Here is a 20,055-nt window from a genome sequence, read left to right on the forward strand (position 1 = left end):
CTAAACTCTGCCTTTTCTGTGCCTGTCTCAGCTGGTGCTAATGGTATCAAGCCTGTTCAAAGGAAAACAAAATTTTGTATTTGTCATCAAACAAAAGCAGAAATAGCTTTCAGGATGTAATACTTGGAGAGTGAGCTCTCAGCAAGGTGTGGAAGGCTCAGATTGAGGGCAGGTTCTGAAGTTTTCACTTCTCTCCACAGCCAGCAAACGCTCGCCCTCCACAGCCAACCTCAAACAGGCAGAGGCTGCCGTGAGCAAAGGCCTGTCCTCGTCATCTGCAGCTCAGTTAAATGCCTCAGATCGAGGTGAGTGGGGATGTGTGGGGTGCTGGGAGCAGGGCACTGCTCAGCTGTGCCTGGGGAGCACACAGGAGGTGGAATGGGAACTCCTCCCTCCTCCCCTGCTGTGTGACTCACTTCGTATTTTGATCTCAGATGCATTTCATGCAATTTGTTAATCCAGCCTGACTGGTCAGGGCTTTGACCCAGTTGGTGTGATCTCTGTTAGAGAAGAAGAGCAATGGTAAAAATGGTAAAAACTGCTGGTTTTTTTATTTTTTATTTCTGTAATTCTGTTTCTAAAGTCAAATTTTGCTGAATGATTCACAGATAATTTCCCATCATCTCTATGGATTTGCATGCTTAATTCACACCCTAAAATTTCAGCAAAATAGAAACAGTACAAAAATAAAGTTTGCCTTGTTCTGTTAGACAGCTTCAGTCATTTGATTGCCAATGGGATGGAAAAAAATCAATTTTGGCAAGGAATTGTCCTAATATACTTGTTAAGATAAATAAAAACTATTTGTAGGAGCACATATTTTGACTTGTTTTAGCATGAGCTTTTCTTACTTGGATTCTTCCCAGAGTTTCATATGAACCTGCCTGTATCACAGATATGGAGGATTTTGCTTTTGCTTTTTTGTTTGTCTAAAATGATGAATAAGCTAAAAGCTGTTTAATACAAAAGCAGATTCAGCTAGGTCTGTGCTGCAGTGTTCTGCCAATCTGCAGCCTCTGATCAAGCAAACTGAGCTAAAAGAATCCCTGACACAGACACAGCTAAAGGTGATTTTGCTGGTTCGTGTTGGAAGGTGATGCAACAGAAAAATTTGTGCTCATCCCCTCTGTGCCTGGTGGGGAAATCAGTGACTATATTTATACTGGCAGGGGCTCTGAGTCACTGGAGGCTGCTTGTGATTTTAAATTATATTTATATATTATGTGTCTGCAGGGTTCAGCTCTGGATATGAGTCAGAAGCAGAGTTGTAAAGTACAAATTAAACCTCTTACAAAGGAAGTGACTAATTATCAGCTAATTGGGATTGCTTTCAATCTGTTGTCATACCCTGAAATCCTTTGTGAATACTTAGTCACTTTGGTGAAAATATTCTCAGGTGTCCTAAAATACAACAAATTTGGATAAGACTCCAAGTGATCCGTGTGGTCAGGATGTAGAGGGTGACTTAGAGTGATCCTGTGCTCTCAGTCTGACACTCAGAGAGAACTGTCTGTTTGATAAAAAATGGTAAATTCACAGGACATTAAATAAAGCCACAGAATGAACCAGATTGCTTCTGTTGTGCATGTGTGCCTGGGAGGGTGAAGGAGCAGAATGTGGAAATGAGAAAATGATGCTTGTCCTGGATCAGTGAAGTATCTCCACTTACCACTGTGTTCTGTGTTAATTCTAGGCTCACTCATACCCATAGAGAATGTGAGCAATTGTCTTTTAAAATTCTCATGTATTTTAAAGGTGTACAAGGATGGCCTCAGTAGGTCAAACAAGAATCTGTTGTAGCTGACATCCTGCTGCTGTGATCAGAAACATGCAGAGATAAAATAAATAATGCTTTCTATAAAGTGGTTCTTCCCTGATCCAGTTTTTCTGCTTCTGAAGAATTCAATATTATAAAGCAATTTAATCATTCCTCTCTCTCTCTTAGGGCAATGGGGCAGGTGTTGGAGGGGACCTCTGGGCTTTTCAGCATAATTAATCCATGCACTTTCACTTCCAGGTACCACAAAGAGAAGTGCCTCATTAAACAGACTGAGTAACAAAGTCTCTCCACATTCCCAGCAGTCAGCACCCAAAGGTTCGCAGGTGGAACAGAAAGGTGCTAGAAACCAGTTTGTTTTGAGAATTGGGAGGCAGTAAATGGGATATTCAAAGATGACTTTAAACCAGGTCCTTTATAAATATTTTCACTCAGGCATTTATGCAGTCTGTGCACTGTGGCATAAATATCATTATGCACATTGCAGTGCTAGATATTGGGTAACTGTCTCTAAACCAGCCTTATTCCTTTGAAAAATGGAAGGGTTGGGGGAAAGTAGACAAATGGTAGCCAAACCATTTAACTAATGAGAAAATAGTGCTTCATAATGATGCATTGATGATTTTAGCTGATTAGTGAAAGCAAAGCATGGGATGGCAATTAAGAAAATCATATCTTGTTAAAAATAATCTTCCTTACGCTTGGTCTCTAGGAGGAACAGAAAAGAAGAGGAGCACATCTTTGAGTAGAATGAGTAGTAAACCCCAATCCTCTCCAGAGCTAGAAAAAGTGAAAAAGGAAGAAAAACCAGGTGGTTGTTTCATAAAACTGAATCTTTTTTTTAAGCTTTTAAAGTTTGGATAGGCTTGATTTCACTAGTTTCCTAGGTTCTTAAATTTCTAGGATTTTTTAATGGCTTTTTAGTTACTCAGTGTTAAAGATAAAACGGTAAAAGTTAAGTTAATTTTTTTTTTCTGGACAGAAAAAAAATCCTCTGAGAAGGCCTTTGTCTTTATTAAATGGCACTGCAAGCAGATAGCAACATGTGTCTGTTTAAGAAAGCAATCTGTTTGAGAGCTTGTAGATTGAAGTACAGAAATTGTAAAAATGTCACTGATCTGTTCACTTCTTAGTTAAATCTTACCTTTGTTTATTAAGTTCTGTTTCACTATTCAGTTTAAAAGCAACTTCTCTGTTCCTGCTGCTGGAGTAAACCATGTGCATGCAGAAGGAAGAAACCTGTCCTCGCTTCAGTCTCTTTTGATCTGTGTATTCCCCACTAGGTTACAAATAACCTTCCTGGGAACTACTCCTAAACCTGAGGAATAGCACCTTTTCTAACATGTTTTTCCCTCTGAGTTAACAATTCTGAAACTTTCCTTTTTAGCAGCTGTTGCCAACAGTTGAAATTATTTCTGCTTCAGAATCTTTCCTGTATGAGAGAATGTTGGGTGCTGTCCGTGTGAATCTGTGTGTGCAGGCAATGCTTGACCATAACTGCTGGCTTTGACTTGCAAGCCTTCTGTTTATTATGTCAAAACAGCCTTTGCTGCAATCTAGAGAATGTAGCCCTGAAGAACTCAGTCAAAAATGTCTCATACTTTGACTGGATTCAGCATTCACCTCTGTTGTACGTGTGCCAATCTCTGCACATTAAAATGACTTGTACTAAGCAAGGCAAGAAGTGCAACATAAGGGATTGCAGTGTTTAACCCTTCTGTGCTTTTCCTCTGGAATTCCCCCTCCATGACTTCAGTATTGTTCTTCCAAAACTGTTATAATTTGCAACAATGCTCAGTCTTCCTTTGCTTTGTACTGCTTGTGTTTTCCATGATATGATTTCATGTTGGATCCTTTTTGGTTTGTTCCTGTCATCCAGCTCGCCGCTCCCAGCTCAGTCCCCTGGACAGTGGCATAATCAGCCGCCTCCTGGCCCCCACACAGGCCTCCCTAGCTAGGAGTAAAAGTGCTGCTACCTTGGCTGATGGACAGGACCCCTCAGGTAACAGCAGGGCACCAAAGCCTCAACGTCTTACACAGTTGCTCTTCAAGCAAGAACTTAGATGGTAGCTGCTAACTGTGCTACACTTCTGTCTGAATCACACAGTTAAACATGGTTGTGTGTAATTTTACTTACCCAGTATTTTCTGTGGTCATTAATACCCAATTCATATGCTGTGTTGCATGTTTACTTTACAAAACCATATAATAATATTGGCTTTTAAACTCCAGTGCTGGTTTACTTGTTCTGCAGAGAACCAGATGCTGGTGTTGATTCTGGGGATTTTGTGTGTGGTTTTTTTAACTGACAGAGATCTGCATTTGTACCTCAACTCAGTCTGAGACATTCTGGTTAGAGCAGTACTAGGTTACGAAAGGGAAAAAGAATCAAAACAAGCAAACCTGTAATTTCAAAGTGCAAAACTTAAATTTCTTTAGAGGAAGAAACACTTGCAGGAACATGACAGTGGGAGTACCTGGAGATAAGTCCAGGGAACCCTGAGCTGATTTTGTTCAGCTGATAGGAGAAGTCAAGGTATAATAGAAGAGAGAAACCCTGGCTAACTCAAGCAGTTTTGTGTTGGTCCAGATTGACCTGATACATCCACAGCAGGGCTCAGTTTACTACAGCAGGAATTTGCAGGAATTAGCCCCCCTAGCTGCATCCCACATGTCCTGGAATTGTTACTGGCTAATTAATAATGCCTCAGTAAATGCTTCTCTGGAACCAATGTGGAGTCCTTTCTCTTCTTTTACCTTCCAACTTGTGTTCCCAGTTTTGCTTGTTTCTTCTTTAGTATGAAATCACATCTTATTTTTTTATCTTACACCATTTCACTTGATCCTTATCAGTAATGGTGACATTTCCACACAGTTCCCCTTGTCTAATAATCAGTATTTATTTTTTGGTTTGTAGTCATATTTTTACACACCTGTTGTATGTGCTGCTTTTATTTTACCATGAATACTTCAGTTCATGTCATGTGGGGAAATGCCATCTTTTTTTCTGTTACTGTTAGCACATGACACTCCCTATTGCTGAATTAAAATACATTTTTATAAGTTTATTTAGAGGTATTTTTTTCATTTCAGTAGAAAAGTACCTGTGCTTTAACACAACCTGTGCACAAATAGAATGCAGGTCTCCATTTACAAATGCTGTAAATACAAAAATAAAATGTATTTTCCATAGTTACAAAAGTAAGTGCTGCATTTGTCGCAATTTACTTGAATTATCGAAGGATCCAATATCTAGCTTTAGAATATTTTTGCATCTATATTTGCTTATCTGTCTGTGATCATGTTAGTAAAAAAATAATAAGAAATTGGAAATTTCTTCCAATATCGTATATGTGAGAAGATTGACACTTCAGGTAGGAAAGGTATCATAGTTAAATAGTTGACCTTTTTCTCTACATAGATTTCTTTTACACCACCTTTGAAAAAAAGGGAGATTTCCTCCTGGAGTGTAGAGGAAACATGCTTAAAGTCTGAACCTCTCATGAAAAAATTGTCAGGAAAGATGCTAAGCTATTAAAACTGAAGCATTTGTGATCAAATGCAACTTGATTAAAATGAAAGTAATGCTGGTGTACTGCAAATTTGGTCCATTTTTGGAAAAGCATTTTATTTTTATCTACTCCAGACTGCTGCTTTCAGAGTGTTTATTCTTGGTGCTGTTGCTTCCCAAGTACTAATTGTGTGGTGGTGTCTGTCTGTGACCCGTTGCACTGTGCACTGCCTGCGGTGTTTCCCTGTATGGTTTCTAACACACACAATCTCTCTTTCTCTTTTTCTCCCTCTTCCTTCTCTCCTGTTCTTATGCTGTGCACTTGGTTCTTGTTTTGTCTTGTCAAATTCCTAACTTTTATAGAATCTCACCTCTGTCCTCGTTCAGCTTCAGCCAGTTCCATCAGTTCCCCAGTCCCAGCTCCCAAAGTGCCGGTGCGCAGCCGCAGCATCGACAGGTTGAAGTCCTCTGTGTCTTCATCTGATGCAAGCTCACCTGATTCAATCCAGGTTTGTTGAAAACCCACAGGAATTAAGTTTCTGTTAAACCGGGGGGTTGGAACAGCTCAGGATGGGATCCTGTTTCCCTCTTTGCTGCTGCTTTCAGTAAGCATTAATGAAATGTACAATAGCATTTGCCTAAAAAATACAGAGGATTAAAATCAAATTGGAATTTTATGGTACTTGATCTCTCTTGTATCTTGAATGCATGTTGTTTGCTGCTTATGGTTCCCAAGGTTTAATTTATGTAAAAGTTAAAACACGGACCAGGTCTGTGTTTTGGAAAATAAAGGAAATTCAAAGTGTGTCTTGTTGACCACTTGCTTGTTTGTTGAAATAGCAGCTCCTCTGTCTGCAGTGTATTCTAGAGTCAGCAGTATTTTGGGTTTGTCTATCTTCTAGAAATCAGAGACAGAAAAACCATCCCCAGGTTCTGGCTTGAGGCGCCCTCCCTCTCCATCCATGTCTGCCCGTAGAAGATCCCCCTCTCCTGCTAATTTGGTGAAGCGCCCTCCGTCCCCTTCTGCAGTCAGGTATGTGCCCAGGTTAAACCCTTCCTGCAACCAGGTGTGTGTAAACACCTTGTATTCAGCACAAAATGAAGGCTTCTTCCTGTCTCAAGACAGCTGAGCTGTTAGTTTGGATGACCTATGCTGTGCCTTGTTTGTACAGAAAAGTCTTCATTTTGGGTCCGATTTCCCTTTCCCAAAGTAGGGATGAGGCTTTTACTTCAACCTTTGTTGTGCAGAAAACACACCCTAATCTTCTCTGCAGTCTGTGCACTAAAACCAACAAAAGTCTGCAAGCTTTTGAAGAAAGTATTTGCATAGGAAGTTTCTTGAAGGTTCATCCTAGATGTGAAGTAAATGGAGATCTGGGCCAGGAATCCTTTTCTGATGTTAGCCTCAGGTAGTAAGGCTGGGTGCCCAAGGTGTCTTGGAATCCTGGTTTGAGTTTTATAAGGAAGGCACCAGTAATTTGTGGGTGGATTTATTTTTAAATGTGAGGTACGTAATATAAACTAAACAAAGGAGACTGCTCTTCTGAGGTGTGTGGTTGAGGTTTTCATTGTTAGCTCTGAAAAATACTCTTTATTTCAGCAGGCAGCTCTGAAAAATACTCTTTATTTCAACAGGCAGAAGACTCGCCCACCTTCACCTGGTGTGTCTAAACAAAGGCCACCATCTCCTACTCCAGTCTCTAAACCAGCACCCATCCAGCGTCCATCTCTCACACCAACTGTTATAAACATTACCAAAAAGAAAACTGAAGCAGAGAGCAAACCAAAGGATAAGAGCACAGAAGGAATAGGACAAGAGCAAGGTGCTTCCCCAGCCTTGGAGAGGGATACAGGAGCAGCTAGCACAAAGACCAAAGAAGGTGGGTGTTCCTCAGTGTCTGACTCCTGCTCCAGGCCTCTCCAGGGTGTGCTCAGAGTGGGGAAACAACTGGCTGGTGAGGCAGGGCCCTGGAGGGTAGGATGCTTTAAGGCAGAAGCTGTTCATTGTTCTTTGTATAAAACATGAGTTTTTCATTATATGACTTTGGGATGTGAATTTTAATGCAGCAGTTGGTTTATTTGACTCAAGGATTTAAGTCAGGAGCTGTTAATATCACTACTTGTACTGTAATTTTAAGAAAAGCAGAAATCCTCTTTGCCTTTTGGGCTTCAGCTGCTCTAGCTGAGGGATTTACTAGCTTAGGTTTGTAAAGTCAGTAGTTAAACTACACAGAGGTCTTTCAGTTCAGCTGATGGTTCTTAAAGTGCTCCTGTAGAGACCTTCTTGGAGGACAAAATCAGCTCCTGTTCACCACAGGATGAGAGAGAGTTTTCTCAGTGCTTGAAGGCTGCCTTGGCCTAAGTTCCAGTGAGTGTGCAATCATTGCTGCCTTGGGAAGGGTGATCAGTTCACAAGTCACACTAAGAAATTATCCTGGTAGATTCAGGAAAGTCATGTACCACATAAGTAATTAGTGTTCTAGTGCTTTCCATTGTGCCCTGAGCCTGGCTTCTGTCCCTGGGGAAAATGCCAGCTGCCATCTCCAGCAGAATCCAGGAGAGCCTGCTGATGAGGTCTGGCAGGCAATACACTTTGCAGAAGGACTTAGGGGACCCTTGACAGGAAAAGGAGGGATCTTTAGAGTGTAAGTTAGTGCCAGTGTGCAGTGCTGGGGGTGAGTCCCTCACACAGCAGGTAAGTGGGAACGTGTGCTTGCTGCACGTTACTGCATGTTCCTGTGTGCTTCCCTGGGCTGCTCCTACTCTCTGCCACTTCTGAGGCTCCTTGTGATATGGCTTCTGTTGGATATGAAGTGTCATTCACCTGAAGAACTCATGGTAGAGCTCTCTAGGCATGTGTTCCTGTGGAAGGAAGCCTGGCTGTCAGAGGTGGATGTTTGTACAAAGTTCCACATCCGTTTTTGCTGTCATGTCCTTTGTCTTTGCAGTGAGAACATCCATCCCTCAGTGTGCTGCCATACTGTGGATAAATGTCTTGTGTGCCCCAGAGCATTATCACTTCTGATCAATGTCATCAGTTGGTTGAAGCCTCCATAACAATGTGTCCTAGTCCTGTATCTTCCCATTGTTCTGGAACAAGAAGCTGTGTCCTTGTTCCTTGGATGCCTGATCTGTCTCCTCTCTTCACTGACTTCTGAAACTGTATTAACCCAGTTTATCTGTTTTCCTTTTAGTTTATTTCTAATCTCAAAATAGTAATCTTTGTAGTGATTCCTACTGGGGCTGGGCAAAGCTCTTCTTCTTTGTTTGACACATAGAACAAAAGGAAATAGTGAGCATGTTCTTCAAAATAAGAGATTATTTCATTTCTCTCTTGGAACATTTTGGTACACTGCAATATTGCTATGTGAGGCAAAAATATTTTTTCTTAAGAAGTTACTTTCAGTTTTCAAGGCAATTTTCATTTTACATGTCTGTGTCAGCAGTTCACCCATGGGTTGGTGCAATTCCCTGTCCCAGACAGCTTCTGAAGTCAGAGCACACCAGTGAATGGCATGTGGCAAATCAGTCTCTAGGTCTTGTAGGTTTAGCCTACTTTCAGCTTTGTGCAATTGTATCTTCATCCCATCTCTTCTTCAAACTGAACTTGTTTGCCTGTTGTCAACAGCAATCAAGTTTTTGTCTTGTTTTTTGTGTCTTCCTCCTGCAATATACTGTTCCACAGTAAAACACTTTTTATTTTGCAGTGACTGGAGCAGTTGTCATTTCTGGCAGCAGCCTCTCGCAGCTTCTCTGAGAATTAAAAGGCTTGTTCAACTTAAAGCATAAGAAGTGCTCCTTCATGAGCTCTCACCTTATGCATGATGATAGGTAATAAACTATCATGGAGCCTCACATTTTGTATCTGGGTATTGAAGGCTTTGAAATATGATTCCTAGATTAGTTGTGAATTAATTATTTGCCTTAAAATCTGTTGGAATCTTCCCTCCATCCAGCTAGTACTAGATTTTGCCAGTGTTCAGAGATTGTTTCTCTTGCCTCTTTCTCTCTTTCCCCTTCCCTTACAAAGAGGGAAGTCCTTTGGTGAAAAGAATGACTAGGAGTACACGGAAAAGGAAGCTGAGTGTAAAAAACTGTCAGAATTTTCTTATGGCATGTTAGCAATCATGTTGGGCAATCTCATGTCCTGCCCTATGGAAACAGCCTGTACAGGGGTACATGGAGATGGAAACAGTATTGAAGTACCCATATGGAAATCATCAATAAAACTGCAGAAGTGAGAATGCAATGGGAAGGTCCCCAATCCCTTCTTCTTTTTTTTCCCCCTGTTCTTTCCATATCTGCAGTGTTCTGTTGTGACTAATTTTCTTCTGTCAAATCCAGATATCATAATTAAGCTGTCATGCTGTAATCCTAGAACTTAAGTGTAAAACCTTTAGTCTTCTTGCTGAGCATTAGGTTGTTCAGTTTTGAGGAGGGGAAATAGGTTAAACATGACATTAGGTGTCAACCAGATTTGATATAACTGGGAGAGATGGCAAATGTGCAACAAAAAATGGCTTCTGCTGTGAAAAGTGAGTAGTCTGAACAGAAAGTACACTCATGTGGCAGAGGAAGAGAGACATTTTGACTTCTTCATGGCTGTACACTGGCAACAGTAAATGAAATCTAGTAAGTTACAGAATATTGGAAGAAAAGCATCTGCCTGTCTTGAATAAGCAGATATGCTAATGGTTTTGTAAATGCAAAATGGTCTTTCTTGCTCAGGAGGAGGAGGACCCCTTTTGACCAAGTTCAAATTTGGAACACTCATGGCTGATTTTTGTTAGTACCAACAAGACTGCAACTTTTTTTCCACATGAGAAGCAATGTGTTGTCTGGGGACGTGGTGTTTTCTCAGCTTTGGGTAAATCTAAATGTTAGAGCACTGTCTATGCCTGCACTACATCAGTGTTGAAATGCTTTTCCTAGGACTGCAAGAACAATTTTTATGCAGAAAAGACAGCCATGATTCAGCTGCTGAGAGTTTGCTGTGTGTAATTATACCCTGCAGCTGCAGGTTGTGATTATGTGTCCATGGGGCCTAAGCAGCTTTTCAGGTATTAAAGTTCCTAATAATGACATTGTGTTTTGAATGATTTGTCTTCAGGTCAGAAGTAAAACAAGTGGTCAAACCCTGATGTCATAGTTCATTAAAATTACCTTGATTTCAAGGCTTTATAAATGTTAAGCAAACATAATGTGCTGATTTGTGAAGGGTTCAGGAGAAAGGCAGGTCCTCACCAACATTATGATGCTGCTGCTTTGCTGACATCAAGAGCTGATTCTCTGAATATTCAGATGATGAGCTTTTAAATCTCATTCAAACTGAAATATTTCTAGGGAATACCTAATAGAAATCAGAGTTCTTTCAGTATACATATTGAGAGCAGCTGGATGGCATGATGGTTCTGTTTTGACTTTTTTCCTGATGTTAATTAGTAATAGTGCCTCTGATGTTCACACACCTGAACACCAGGCAGGTCATGAGGAAGCATAAACAGCACAACCTGCAAAGATCTGCTCACCTGGTGGTTGAAGCTGTTTTGATCTCCATGTAAATTGGAAATTGATTTGTTGCTGATGTATAGAAATGTGATATTACTGAAGTCATTAGTATGTGCCTTCAGGGCCAGATGAAATGATGATCATTTGCACTCTAAGATACTCAGTAAATATAAAAGCATGAATGTTAATGTTATGAAAAAGGAAAAAATAAAAGAATGATAATTTCTTCTTTAGGGTCTTGTGTGTCCAGTTTTATTAGAAGGAAGTGAAAGGTATTTCCTACAGCAGATTTTTTCCAGTTTTCTTATCAGTGTTCAAGCATTACAGAAATGAGGGTGTCTTGTCAGAAACATGTTTTTAAATGCTGTGATAATTGGAGAGTATCTTTAAGTGTATCATCTGGAATATGGCTGGATCAGTGTTGAAATGAGCTGTTACTATTTCAATGTCAGATATTGTGGCTCTGCATCTCCAGGGCTCCCCTTTGGCTCTTGCAGGCCTGTTACAGATAAGGATGCAATCACTGTGATGAGCACTGAGGGAAAAGATACTGAATCAGTTGGCCATAAGATCTCATCTCACAGAGATAACGTCTTTCATCATTTTAAGTTCCTGGAACTTTCTAAGAGCAGATTCTTTTAACCTTTGCAGAATCAGGTAGCAAAACAGTAGCAGGGACCACCACAGCTGAAGAAGCTGCTAAAATCCTGACAGAGAAGCGACGTCTGGCACGGGAGCAAAGAGAGCGTGAAGACCAAGAAAGAATTCAGAGACAAGAAGAGGAAAGGTAACAAATGAGGGGAAGAAAGGGATGCTTTCAGTGGTGGGGTGTGGTTGGAAAGGACAATCCAGCTGTATATGTTTTCTAAGTTTTAATTTAAGTTCCTGCATATGTTCATACAGTTCCTGAAGCTGAGAGGCACTGGCAACAACCTGGGACAGGTTACTTACTGTGTGTAACATCAGTTTACATCTCAGTACACATGTAATGCACAGTCCCTGTGAAATCACTGCTGCTTTTTCCTTCCAGACACCAGTGGGGCTTTTGTTTCACAACTAGAATGTGCTTTGTGCATCACTTGTGTTTGGTTTATTTGTATTTGGTTTGAAAGAGTAAAACTCTATGTATTAAACTTCCATTTCATCAGCTTAGGCAGTGGTTTGATGGTACATTAAATCTCACTTTAGTGATGTGAAATATGGATCAGAAATGTTGCAGGCAAGTAATTCAAAGTGTTAAATCAGTGTGCATTTGGTTCACTGCATAGAAGTTGTTAAAATAAATGGCTAAGTTAGTGCTGACTAACTTTATTCCAGATCAGGCGTCACCTGTATGCTTCTATAAACAGAGTGGAATGTCAGATTTTTTCAGTTTCCCAGTTGTGGATATGAAGCTATGAAACTTGCATATAATCTGCTCTAGAAATATGTCATCAGATCTGCTCTGTATGTCTGCAAGAGCTGGCAGTGTACCCCTTCCAGAGAATCTCTGAATTCAGGCTATAGAAGAATGAGTCTTTTAGGAAATCCCACTACATTTATGTTTGACGGTGATTGTAAGCTTCATTCATGCCGTGGTTGCAGATGGTTTTTATTAAATGGTCATTGTTTAATCCAGTTCTTAATCAAACATTCCATTATTGGAACAACCTGCCTTGACTTAATCAGCAAAGAGCATTTATTCACAGATAATTTCTTCCAAGTTATTCCAGTTTTCGCTTTGACAAGTCTGGATGGTGGCATTTGTAAATCCACACCAGAAAGTGTCTTTATCCAGTTATTTCTGAACTGCCTAGAACTTTCTTGCTTTCCTACTCTGTCTCTCGTGCATGCACACTTTTAAAGCAATAAATACCCAGTAATCTGTACCTTGGAAATTGTAGAATCAGAGAAGAAGAAGTGGCCAGGAGAGCAGCTGAGGAGAAGGCGCGGCGGGAGGAGGAGCGGCGGAAGCAGGAGGAGGAAAGGAGGCAGACCCAGGAAGAGCAGCAGAGACAGGCTGAGGAGGAGAGGCTCCGCCGGGAGCAGGAGGAGCAGGAAAAACTTGCAGAGCTTCAACAGCAGGTCTGTGCCTCCAGCTGGGTTCCTGGAAGAAGCTGCTGCTGTGGTTTCAAGAGGCTTGTCTTTGATTTTTCTTTCCCAGAATGGTTTTGACAGTTCTCTGTCAGGCATGATGTGAGGCTGAGTTCATCCTGTCTGAGATGGATTTGGGACTGTCTGTAGGTCTTTTCCTTGCCCTGGTCTCTGATTTTTATTTTTTTTCCCTAGCATTTAGTAAATTCAAGTGTGGGCAGAAGCAGCTATTTTGGAATATTTTTTTAGTCATCAGGGATGCTGTTTTGCATATGTAAAATATTTGTACTGAGCCCACTTAACCAGCAGACTGTTATGAGTTACAAGGAGATGGTCTGTCTGGAATGTAATCTGGTTTATTCTGATTCCTCTCAAAGAAAGACTGGTAGTGTTTTCAAATCTGCCTTTCCTGTTGCTGAATAGTCTTCCACAGCAAGTATCTTTACAAAGGCATCCTTTGAACTGAAGGGAGCAGTTCTGCAGAAAACAGGCTTTCCTTAGTTAGATTAATTCTGAAAACTAAAGCAGTTTTTCATTGAAATTATTTGTGTTCAGAGAGCTGTGAATGGCTTTGCCATGTGTCTGGATATTTCTTTAAATGTTTGTTAACAACAGTTACTCAGAGTGTTAACTATGTTTCTATCTTCTTTCCAGTTATACTGGAAAAGATTTTCCAGTGTAGACGGAGTAGATGTTCAGTACCAAGTGTCTTGGTAGCAATACCTGACTGCCAAGATTTTTAAGTTAACTCTGACACATTTAGAATTTAATTGCTGTCTTGTTACTTTATAGATTGTCCTTGTTAACTAAATATTCATTCCAAATCATAGTCTGAACAACAATGTTCAGTATCTCAGCAACATTCAGAACATTTGCATTACCTCAATATAGTTGGTTTCAGTTTTTTAATGTCATAGTAATATATATTTCATGTCAGTAACTAGGTAATTGACATTTAGTTGTAATGTGTGGTGATATTGAATAGTGATTGCCTGATGTTCCTGTCTGTGTTGAACCAGATTCTGTAACTCCTTTGCTTTTTACTGTTGGAATAAGTTATGCACTGGGTGCTCTCTTCTTTTTGTTTTATTTTCAGAGAGAAGAAGCTGAAGCAAAAGCTCAAGAAGAGGCTGAAAGACAGCGACTGGAAAGGGAGAGGATTATGCAGCAAAATATGCAGGAAAGGCTTGAAAGGAAAAAGGTAGCCTGTTTTGAATTCTCAGCCTAAAATGAACGGGCAAATGGTCTCAGATACAATTAAATAGAAGCGTGTTTTTTTAAAGGCTGCCAGCTCTGGTTTGTGAAATTTAAAAACAGTGATGAAAATAGTATACTCGTGAAATATGAAAATGTATAATGATTGATGAATTTGAACCAGAATGCTGAAATATAAAGTTCTGTATGTCACATAAAATGTTCTCCATGTTTTAACAGAGAATTGAAGAAATAATGAAAAGAACACGGAAATCAGATCAAAACGAGTCCAAGGTACTTTTCTGTTTGATCTGTATAATGACAGAAAAGGGCTTTTTGCCTTGTGTCATATGTCTTCCTCTGTTATCCTTACACAAAATGGCTTCCACAGGAAGTGCAGAGTTCTGATGCACCAGAATAATTTCCAGTACCTTGCCACTGCACACATCTTCTGCTTTGCTGGCTATTATGAAGAGTCTTTGTTACATTTTTGTTCCAGGCCTATAGACAGGATGTTATCTGATGTTATCACTTCCAGACTGGTTTTTAAACACTGTTTTAACACAACACTGGTTAGTAATTTTTTTTTAACTGTGTGCATTCTGCCAGAAAACATAGAGTTCTGGCATCATCTATTTGATTAAAGCAAAAGAATTGTTTAGAGCAATTCTCTTTGGATTGCTATTGCTATAGAAAACTGGATGTATTATTTCTGTTAATGCAGTGACCTAAGTTTTGTGGGAAATTGTATATATTGAGGAACAGTTGTTCCTCTTTGAACATTCAATTATTCAAGTCTTCCAATAGCTGAAAATGAATAAAAATTTAGCACACACCTTGGAGAAAAGAGGGGAAAAGGATCTCAGAAATAATAGGTGGGAGGTGGAAGTGGGTCCCACAGGCTCTGGCTCTGCAGAGCTCGTGTTGCTGGGTGACCTGATTGTCTGTGAGCCTTTGAATTCATGTGGCTTCACTTCTGGGCACAGAATGGTCTTGGGTGGGAGCTGTGACTGAATTTGTGAAACTGTGGAGGACAGGGAGTTGTTCCAAGTAACACTGTGGCAATTCAGTTGCAGAATGAAGGGAAGTCTGTCTCGGAAGTGATGGAGGGAGAGGATATTGAAGAGGAGGAGGAGTTGGGTCTTGAGAAGACTGATCAGCCAGGTAAGGAAGCTGGGGGAGTCAGGCCTGGGAGGCAGTGAATTTCAGTGATCTTTAAGCTCTGTTGCAGTCCTAACAGCACTGGGATGACCTGAGACACCAGTCCCAGAGGTGCCAGGGGAACTCCTTTCTTGAGCAGAGAATTGCTCAAAATTATTTGAGAGTGAAATTCAGGCAGCATGCTTTCATTTTATAAGTGGATTTTTGAAGATGAAAAACAAATTTCATGTTGATATAGGCAGCTTGTCTATAGACAAATGAATCTATTGAAGCCAAGTGCCTCGGGGTTTGACTAGGAAGCGTTATTTGGCACTTGTATTTTATTCATTTAGAATAGCAATTCTGCTACTCACATTCTTTTTTCCTTTGTTTTCTCTCCTCCCCCCCTCCTCACACATTCAGAAAAGCTAAATGGTGTTGACTTGCTCCAGGACATCAAGGGGGAGACAGAGAATTGTTTAGAGACTGCACAAAGCATGATCTCTGCAGAATGTGAGGCACAAGATGAGTCAGAGCTGAAGGCCAGTGAAGTGTTCATGAATGGAAGTGACTTGAAAAGTCCCAAGGGGTCTCTGTCTGTTTGTGAGCTAAAGGATTCCGGGTGAGTCTGCTGTACTGTGGGAGCACTGAGCTCTCACACAAGAGAGCTCTTGTTTGTGCTTAAATAAATGCAGAGCTGTCTGCAGCACCTTGCTGGCTCTGTGGGGTCTGTGAGCCTTTCTCCAGCCCTGAGGTGTGTGCTGCCAGCTCAGAGCCTCACACAGAGCAGGTAGCTCAGCATCATTGTTTGTTTAGATGGCACCACGTTAACAGTGCTGCCTTTGCTGAGGAGTGAGACACACAGCCAGCAGCATGGCAATGTTGGTTATAAAAACTGATATTGCCTTGAAGCCTTTTCCATTTAAATGCCTTGCAGTTCTTATTAACAAAACATTAAACAAGAGGGAGGAGGATAACACTGAAAAGGAAGAATAACCTGCACAAAGCTCTAGAACAATTTCAATTGTGCTGAAACACCTGATACAATGCAGAAGCCTCCCTTAGTGAGGAATTTAGGTTTTTTACTGTTTAATTTTTTTTAACATAAAGCTTTTTCATCTACTACTGGAAAATTTGTCCTCTGATGCTTGTTCCATTTGCTCATCTAAATGCTAATGATTTAGAAATGACATTGTGAACACTTTTTTAAAGTGATGATAAATTAATGTCATTCCTCCAGTGATGGAATATAAAGACATTTCCATGATTGTCCTAAGAATGAGTGAAAATTGATCCATAATTTGGGTTTAGCTTTTGAATCTGTTTGATCCATAATTTGGGTTTAGCTTTTAAATATTGCTGGTCTTCTGAGACTTAGTTTTGGGTTCAAAAAATCTAAGCTGGAGAAAAAACGAAAATGCACCCTACAAAAATCAAGACTTAATAATCAAAGCTTTAAACTTGTTGCTTTCTTATATCAAATTTCTAAAGGCAGAAACCTTACCTGAGGGCTGTTAGTGTAGTAAAAAATGAGTATATATTGCAGAGTTGTTCTTTGCCATTGGCTCTTGGAGGGGAGATCCTGTGTGGCAGCTGAAGCTTGTCTGGGAATGCCCTGTGGGATATTCAGTGCTTTGCAGAGTATGCAGACTGTTAATTATCTGTCCTGGAATCAATGTAAAGGTTAAACATGTGGAAACTGTAGTACAAGCTTTTTATTTTTCCATTCTCTGTTTTTTGTAGTCATCCTGCAAAAGAAGTGGTTATTGATGACTCGGGGAAGTTGGGTGTTCATGAAGCTGATCATACAATTGGACTTATTCAGAATCTTAATGGGAAATCTGGTTCCTGGACTTTTGAGGAGTTCATTGATGTTGGAGTACATTCCAAGTCAACCAAACTGAGCTCGGACAGCATCTCTGCTGGTAACTGTAATCAAAACTTGAATGATGCTGCTACACTACCTTCTAGTCCCAAATTGGCTTTTGAGGAAGATGGTGCAGTGAATTCATTGACCAAACCTATAGATGCTTCATCAGGTAATCCAAGCTGACTTCCCTGTCTGTCCCTTCCCCTGGCTAGGCAATTCACCTTCTTGCATTTTGCTCTCCTTGCCTTAACTACAGCTTCATATTTTCAAGGCACTTTTTCCAGTGTGTAGACTGGAGGGAAGGCTCTTTCTTTAGTGCTTCTAACTTGAATTCTATCAAAAGGAATCACCAACTGATGCCTTTTTAGGGGCTTGATAAGGCCCAACCTTAAGGCTCTTCCAAAGACACAGCTGAGCCCTTGTGAAGTTCCAAACAGCATTGAAGCTCATGTGTTGTAATTAAGGTTTTTCTAAGACATGTTAAATGGCACATGTTACTTTTGAAGATACAAAATAGTTTAAAAGGTGTCTGATGTAACTCTACACACCAGATCTCTTCACTCCTAGGCATGTTCTGGTTTTGATGCTGACCTATGTGATCTTACAAGGTCTCTTCAGTCTCTTAGCAGTGTATTAGCTGTCCTTTCTACTTACTGTAGAACGGTCTTTCACTTCACTGAGACAAGTAACACAAACCTGAAGTTCCACAGATGGTTGTGTTACATTGTGTTAGGAGTAGTAAAGCTGTACACAAAATATTCTGAATTTTCTGAAAGAGGCAGGGCTGCATCTCAAGCCTCATGTGCTTGAGAAGCCAAGCCCTGATGCAGCACAGTGCATAGTGTGTCAGAGAAGCTTCAGGAGGCCAGTTTATGTAAGACTGGACTTCTCTGGTGTTGGAGCCAAACCCCAAAGAACTGTTTTCACAGGAGATCTCTTTCCATGGGATAAATGACTGTGTGATCAGTTGAAGTGAATGCTAGTGGAAAAACAAGCCTTGCTATCCACATTTCCTTCCAGTGATGTGTAGCACTTTCTTTGATTAAAGTGTAGCACTTTCCTAGACTGAGCTGTTTCCTGAGTCTCCTCTGTCACTCTGCGTCTTGTGAATTTGAGTTCCATGGGCACCCCCTGATGGGGGCTTCCCTTGAGGCCACACCAGACAGGGCCATGGGAATAGAAAAAATTATTGTGGTTCTGCTGTTCACTTTGTCTTGTGAGCAGACTCATTAACTTTTTAGTGAAGGAAGTGTGGCCTTTTAATTTTGAACTTGAAAATTTTTAAATGTAATACAGTTTAAGAATTCTGTACATAACTTTGAGAACTAATGTTCCTGTAAAAAGAAAGAAAAGCTACTGTGCTGGTTTTGGACTGTAAGTGACCACGTGGTTCTGTGCTCACTCCTGGATGTAGACTGACAGTGATGATGGATGCATGTGGCATACACACAGTTATGATGGTTAAATGTTTTCTTTTCTTTGCTCTTTGGACAGAACTGTGAACACTAGAGACCTGGAAATAATCTGATTGCACTTCAGTAATCCAGTGTTTTCTCAAGTACCGAAGGCCTTGTTTTGAAAAGCTGCTTGTTTACCTTTATCCATCTTCAAGTTTGCAAAAAACAACAGGGGAGGGATGACAAACTTCTAATTTGCACCTTGAAACATTTCAGGGAAACTGTTGTGCTAATGTTCTTTTTTTGTTCGTTTAGCTAATTGTTAGATAAAGTTTCCAAGTTCAAGTATTCTTTGTTTCCCCTTTACAGACTTTACAGTAACCTGATTGAGTCTTTTTTTTTATTATTATTTTCATATCAGTATCATGTAGAACATGCCACTGGAGGCTCCTCACTTAGCTGCAGACTTTGCATATTTCTAAAATGATGAAATAAAAGACTCACTCAGTGTATGTTAAAGCTGAACTCCCTTTTTAATGTCTAGAAATATGTTGTTGCTTGTTGGTTCATGTGCTATTTAAAAATGCAAAATTGAGTATCTTCAATTTTGAATGGAGAAGAAAAATCCCTTATTATCTAATGTGAAAATACTGGCAGTTTCAAAATGCAAGTGTTGTACCATCACTAATATGTTTTAATCTATTGGCAAACATCAAAACATTTTTCAGCATGTGCTCTAATACATTACAAAAATGTTGAGTCCCTGGATTTGTCTGTTGGTGCAGTTTAAGGTGTTAGGCTTTTAAAAAATGTTTTCCTTTTGAATTACTTATTTATCTACACTTATGGAAGTATTATTTTATTGTGTACATAACAGTATTAGACCATTGAAGTCATGTTTTGTTCATGTTATTCCAAGTGTTCCAGTTCCAGCTCTATAACAGTGGCTGCAAACTGCATATATATTTCCCTTCCCCTAAAGCCTGCATTAAATAATCTATTTAACCTGAATTTGCCTGCTTTTTTCAGCATGAAGAGTTTAACGAAGCATCTTCTGAAAATTGCTACTAAAAGTAATAATGCAGCCTTGTTGTCTCCTGTAACAGATAGACTGGATAGGTCATTATTTTAAAAGTAGCTGTCTCAAAACCTGCTCCAAGCCACTGGCTGTTCCCTCAGTGGCAGTGGTGCAGCCCAGCAGCAGCTGTGTGTGCAGTGGGAGTGCTGGAACCACAGCTGTGCTTCCCTCGACTCCTCAGCTGCAACAGGAGCCCTCAGCCTTCTCCCTCTTGCTGTTCAGAGATCCTGTAGAACTGTTTTAGACTTTAGAGCAGTGCCTTAGGTGAAAGGAGAACTGTATTTTTGTATGATAGCTGTTTGTTCTGGCAGAGACAATCATTCTAACAAAGATGCCGATATTTTTCTGTGCTGAGATTTGTTGGCTGGCCTGATCCAGCCCTGTGTAAATACGTGTGCACAGTTAAATAAACTTTGCAGTTGAACAATGCTTTATTTCTGTAATGTTAAATGTGACCTTACTAGGCCTCTCCACCCCTTGCCATGCTGACCTGCCTTGGGGTGCACT

The 20,055-nt window shown here is 40.3% G+C and overlaps 1 protein-coding gene across 1 annotated transcript in view; it reads left to right on the plus strand.

Moving 5' to 3' along the window:
• Positions 1–19,977, plus strand: part of LOC132080226 (ensconsin-like) — a 42,663-nt gene extending 22,686 nt beyond the window's left edge. The window contains exons 7-20 of the mRNA XM_059483248.1: positions 201–305; positions 2,018–2,116; positions 2,490–2,588; positions 3,657–3,779; positions 5,652–5,797; positions 6,191–6,321; positions 6,924–7,168; positions 11,448–11,583; positions 12,680–12,860; positions 13,966–14,070; positions 14,304–14,357; positions 15,134–15,227; positions 15,627–15,825; positions 16,947–19,977. Coding sequence (XP_059339231.1) covers positions 201–305; positions 2,018–2,116; positions 2,490–2,588; positions 3,657–3,779; positions 5,652–5,797; positions 6,191–6,321; positions 6,924–7,168; positions 11,448–11,583; positions 12,680–12,860; positions 13,966–14,070; positions 14,304–14,357; positions 15,134–15,227; positions 15,627–15,825; positions 16,947–17,256 — 2,027 coding nt within the window. The 3' untranslated portion in view covers positions 17,257–19,977. The remainder of the gene's footprint in view (positions 1–200; positions 306–2,017; positions 2,117–2,489; positions 2,589–3,656; positions 3,780–5,651; positions 5,798–6,190; positions 6,322–6,923; positions 7,169–11,447; positions 11,584–12,679; positions 12,861–13,965; positions 14,071–14,303; positions 14,358–15,133; positions 15,228–15,626; positions 15,826–16,946) is intronic.
• Positions 19,978–20,055: the final 78 nt, after the last annotated feature.

Source organism: Ammospiza nelsoni, chromosome 15 (genome assembly GCF_027579445.1).
Source record: "Ammospiza nelsoni isolate bAmmNel1 chromosome 15, bAmmNel1.pri, whole genome shotgun sequence".
Lineage (NCBI taxonomy): Eukaryota > Metazoa > Chordata > Aves > Passeriformes > Passerellidae > Ammospiza > Ammospiza nelsoni.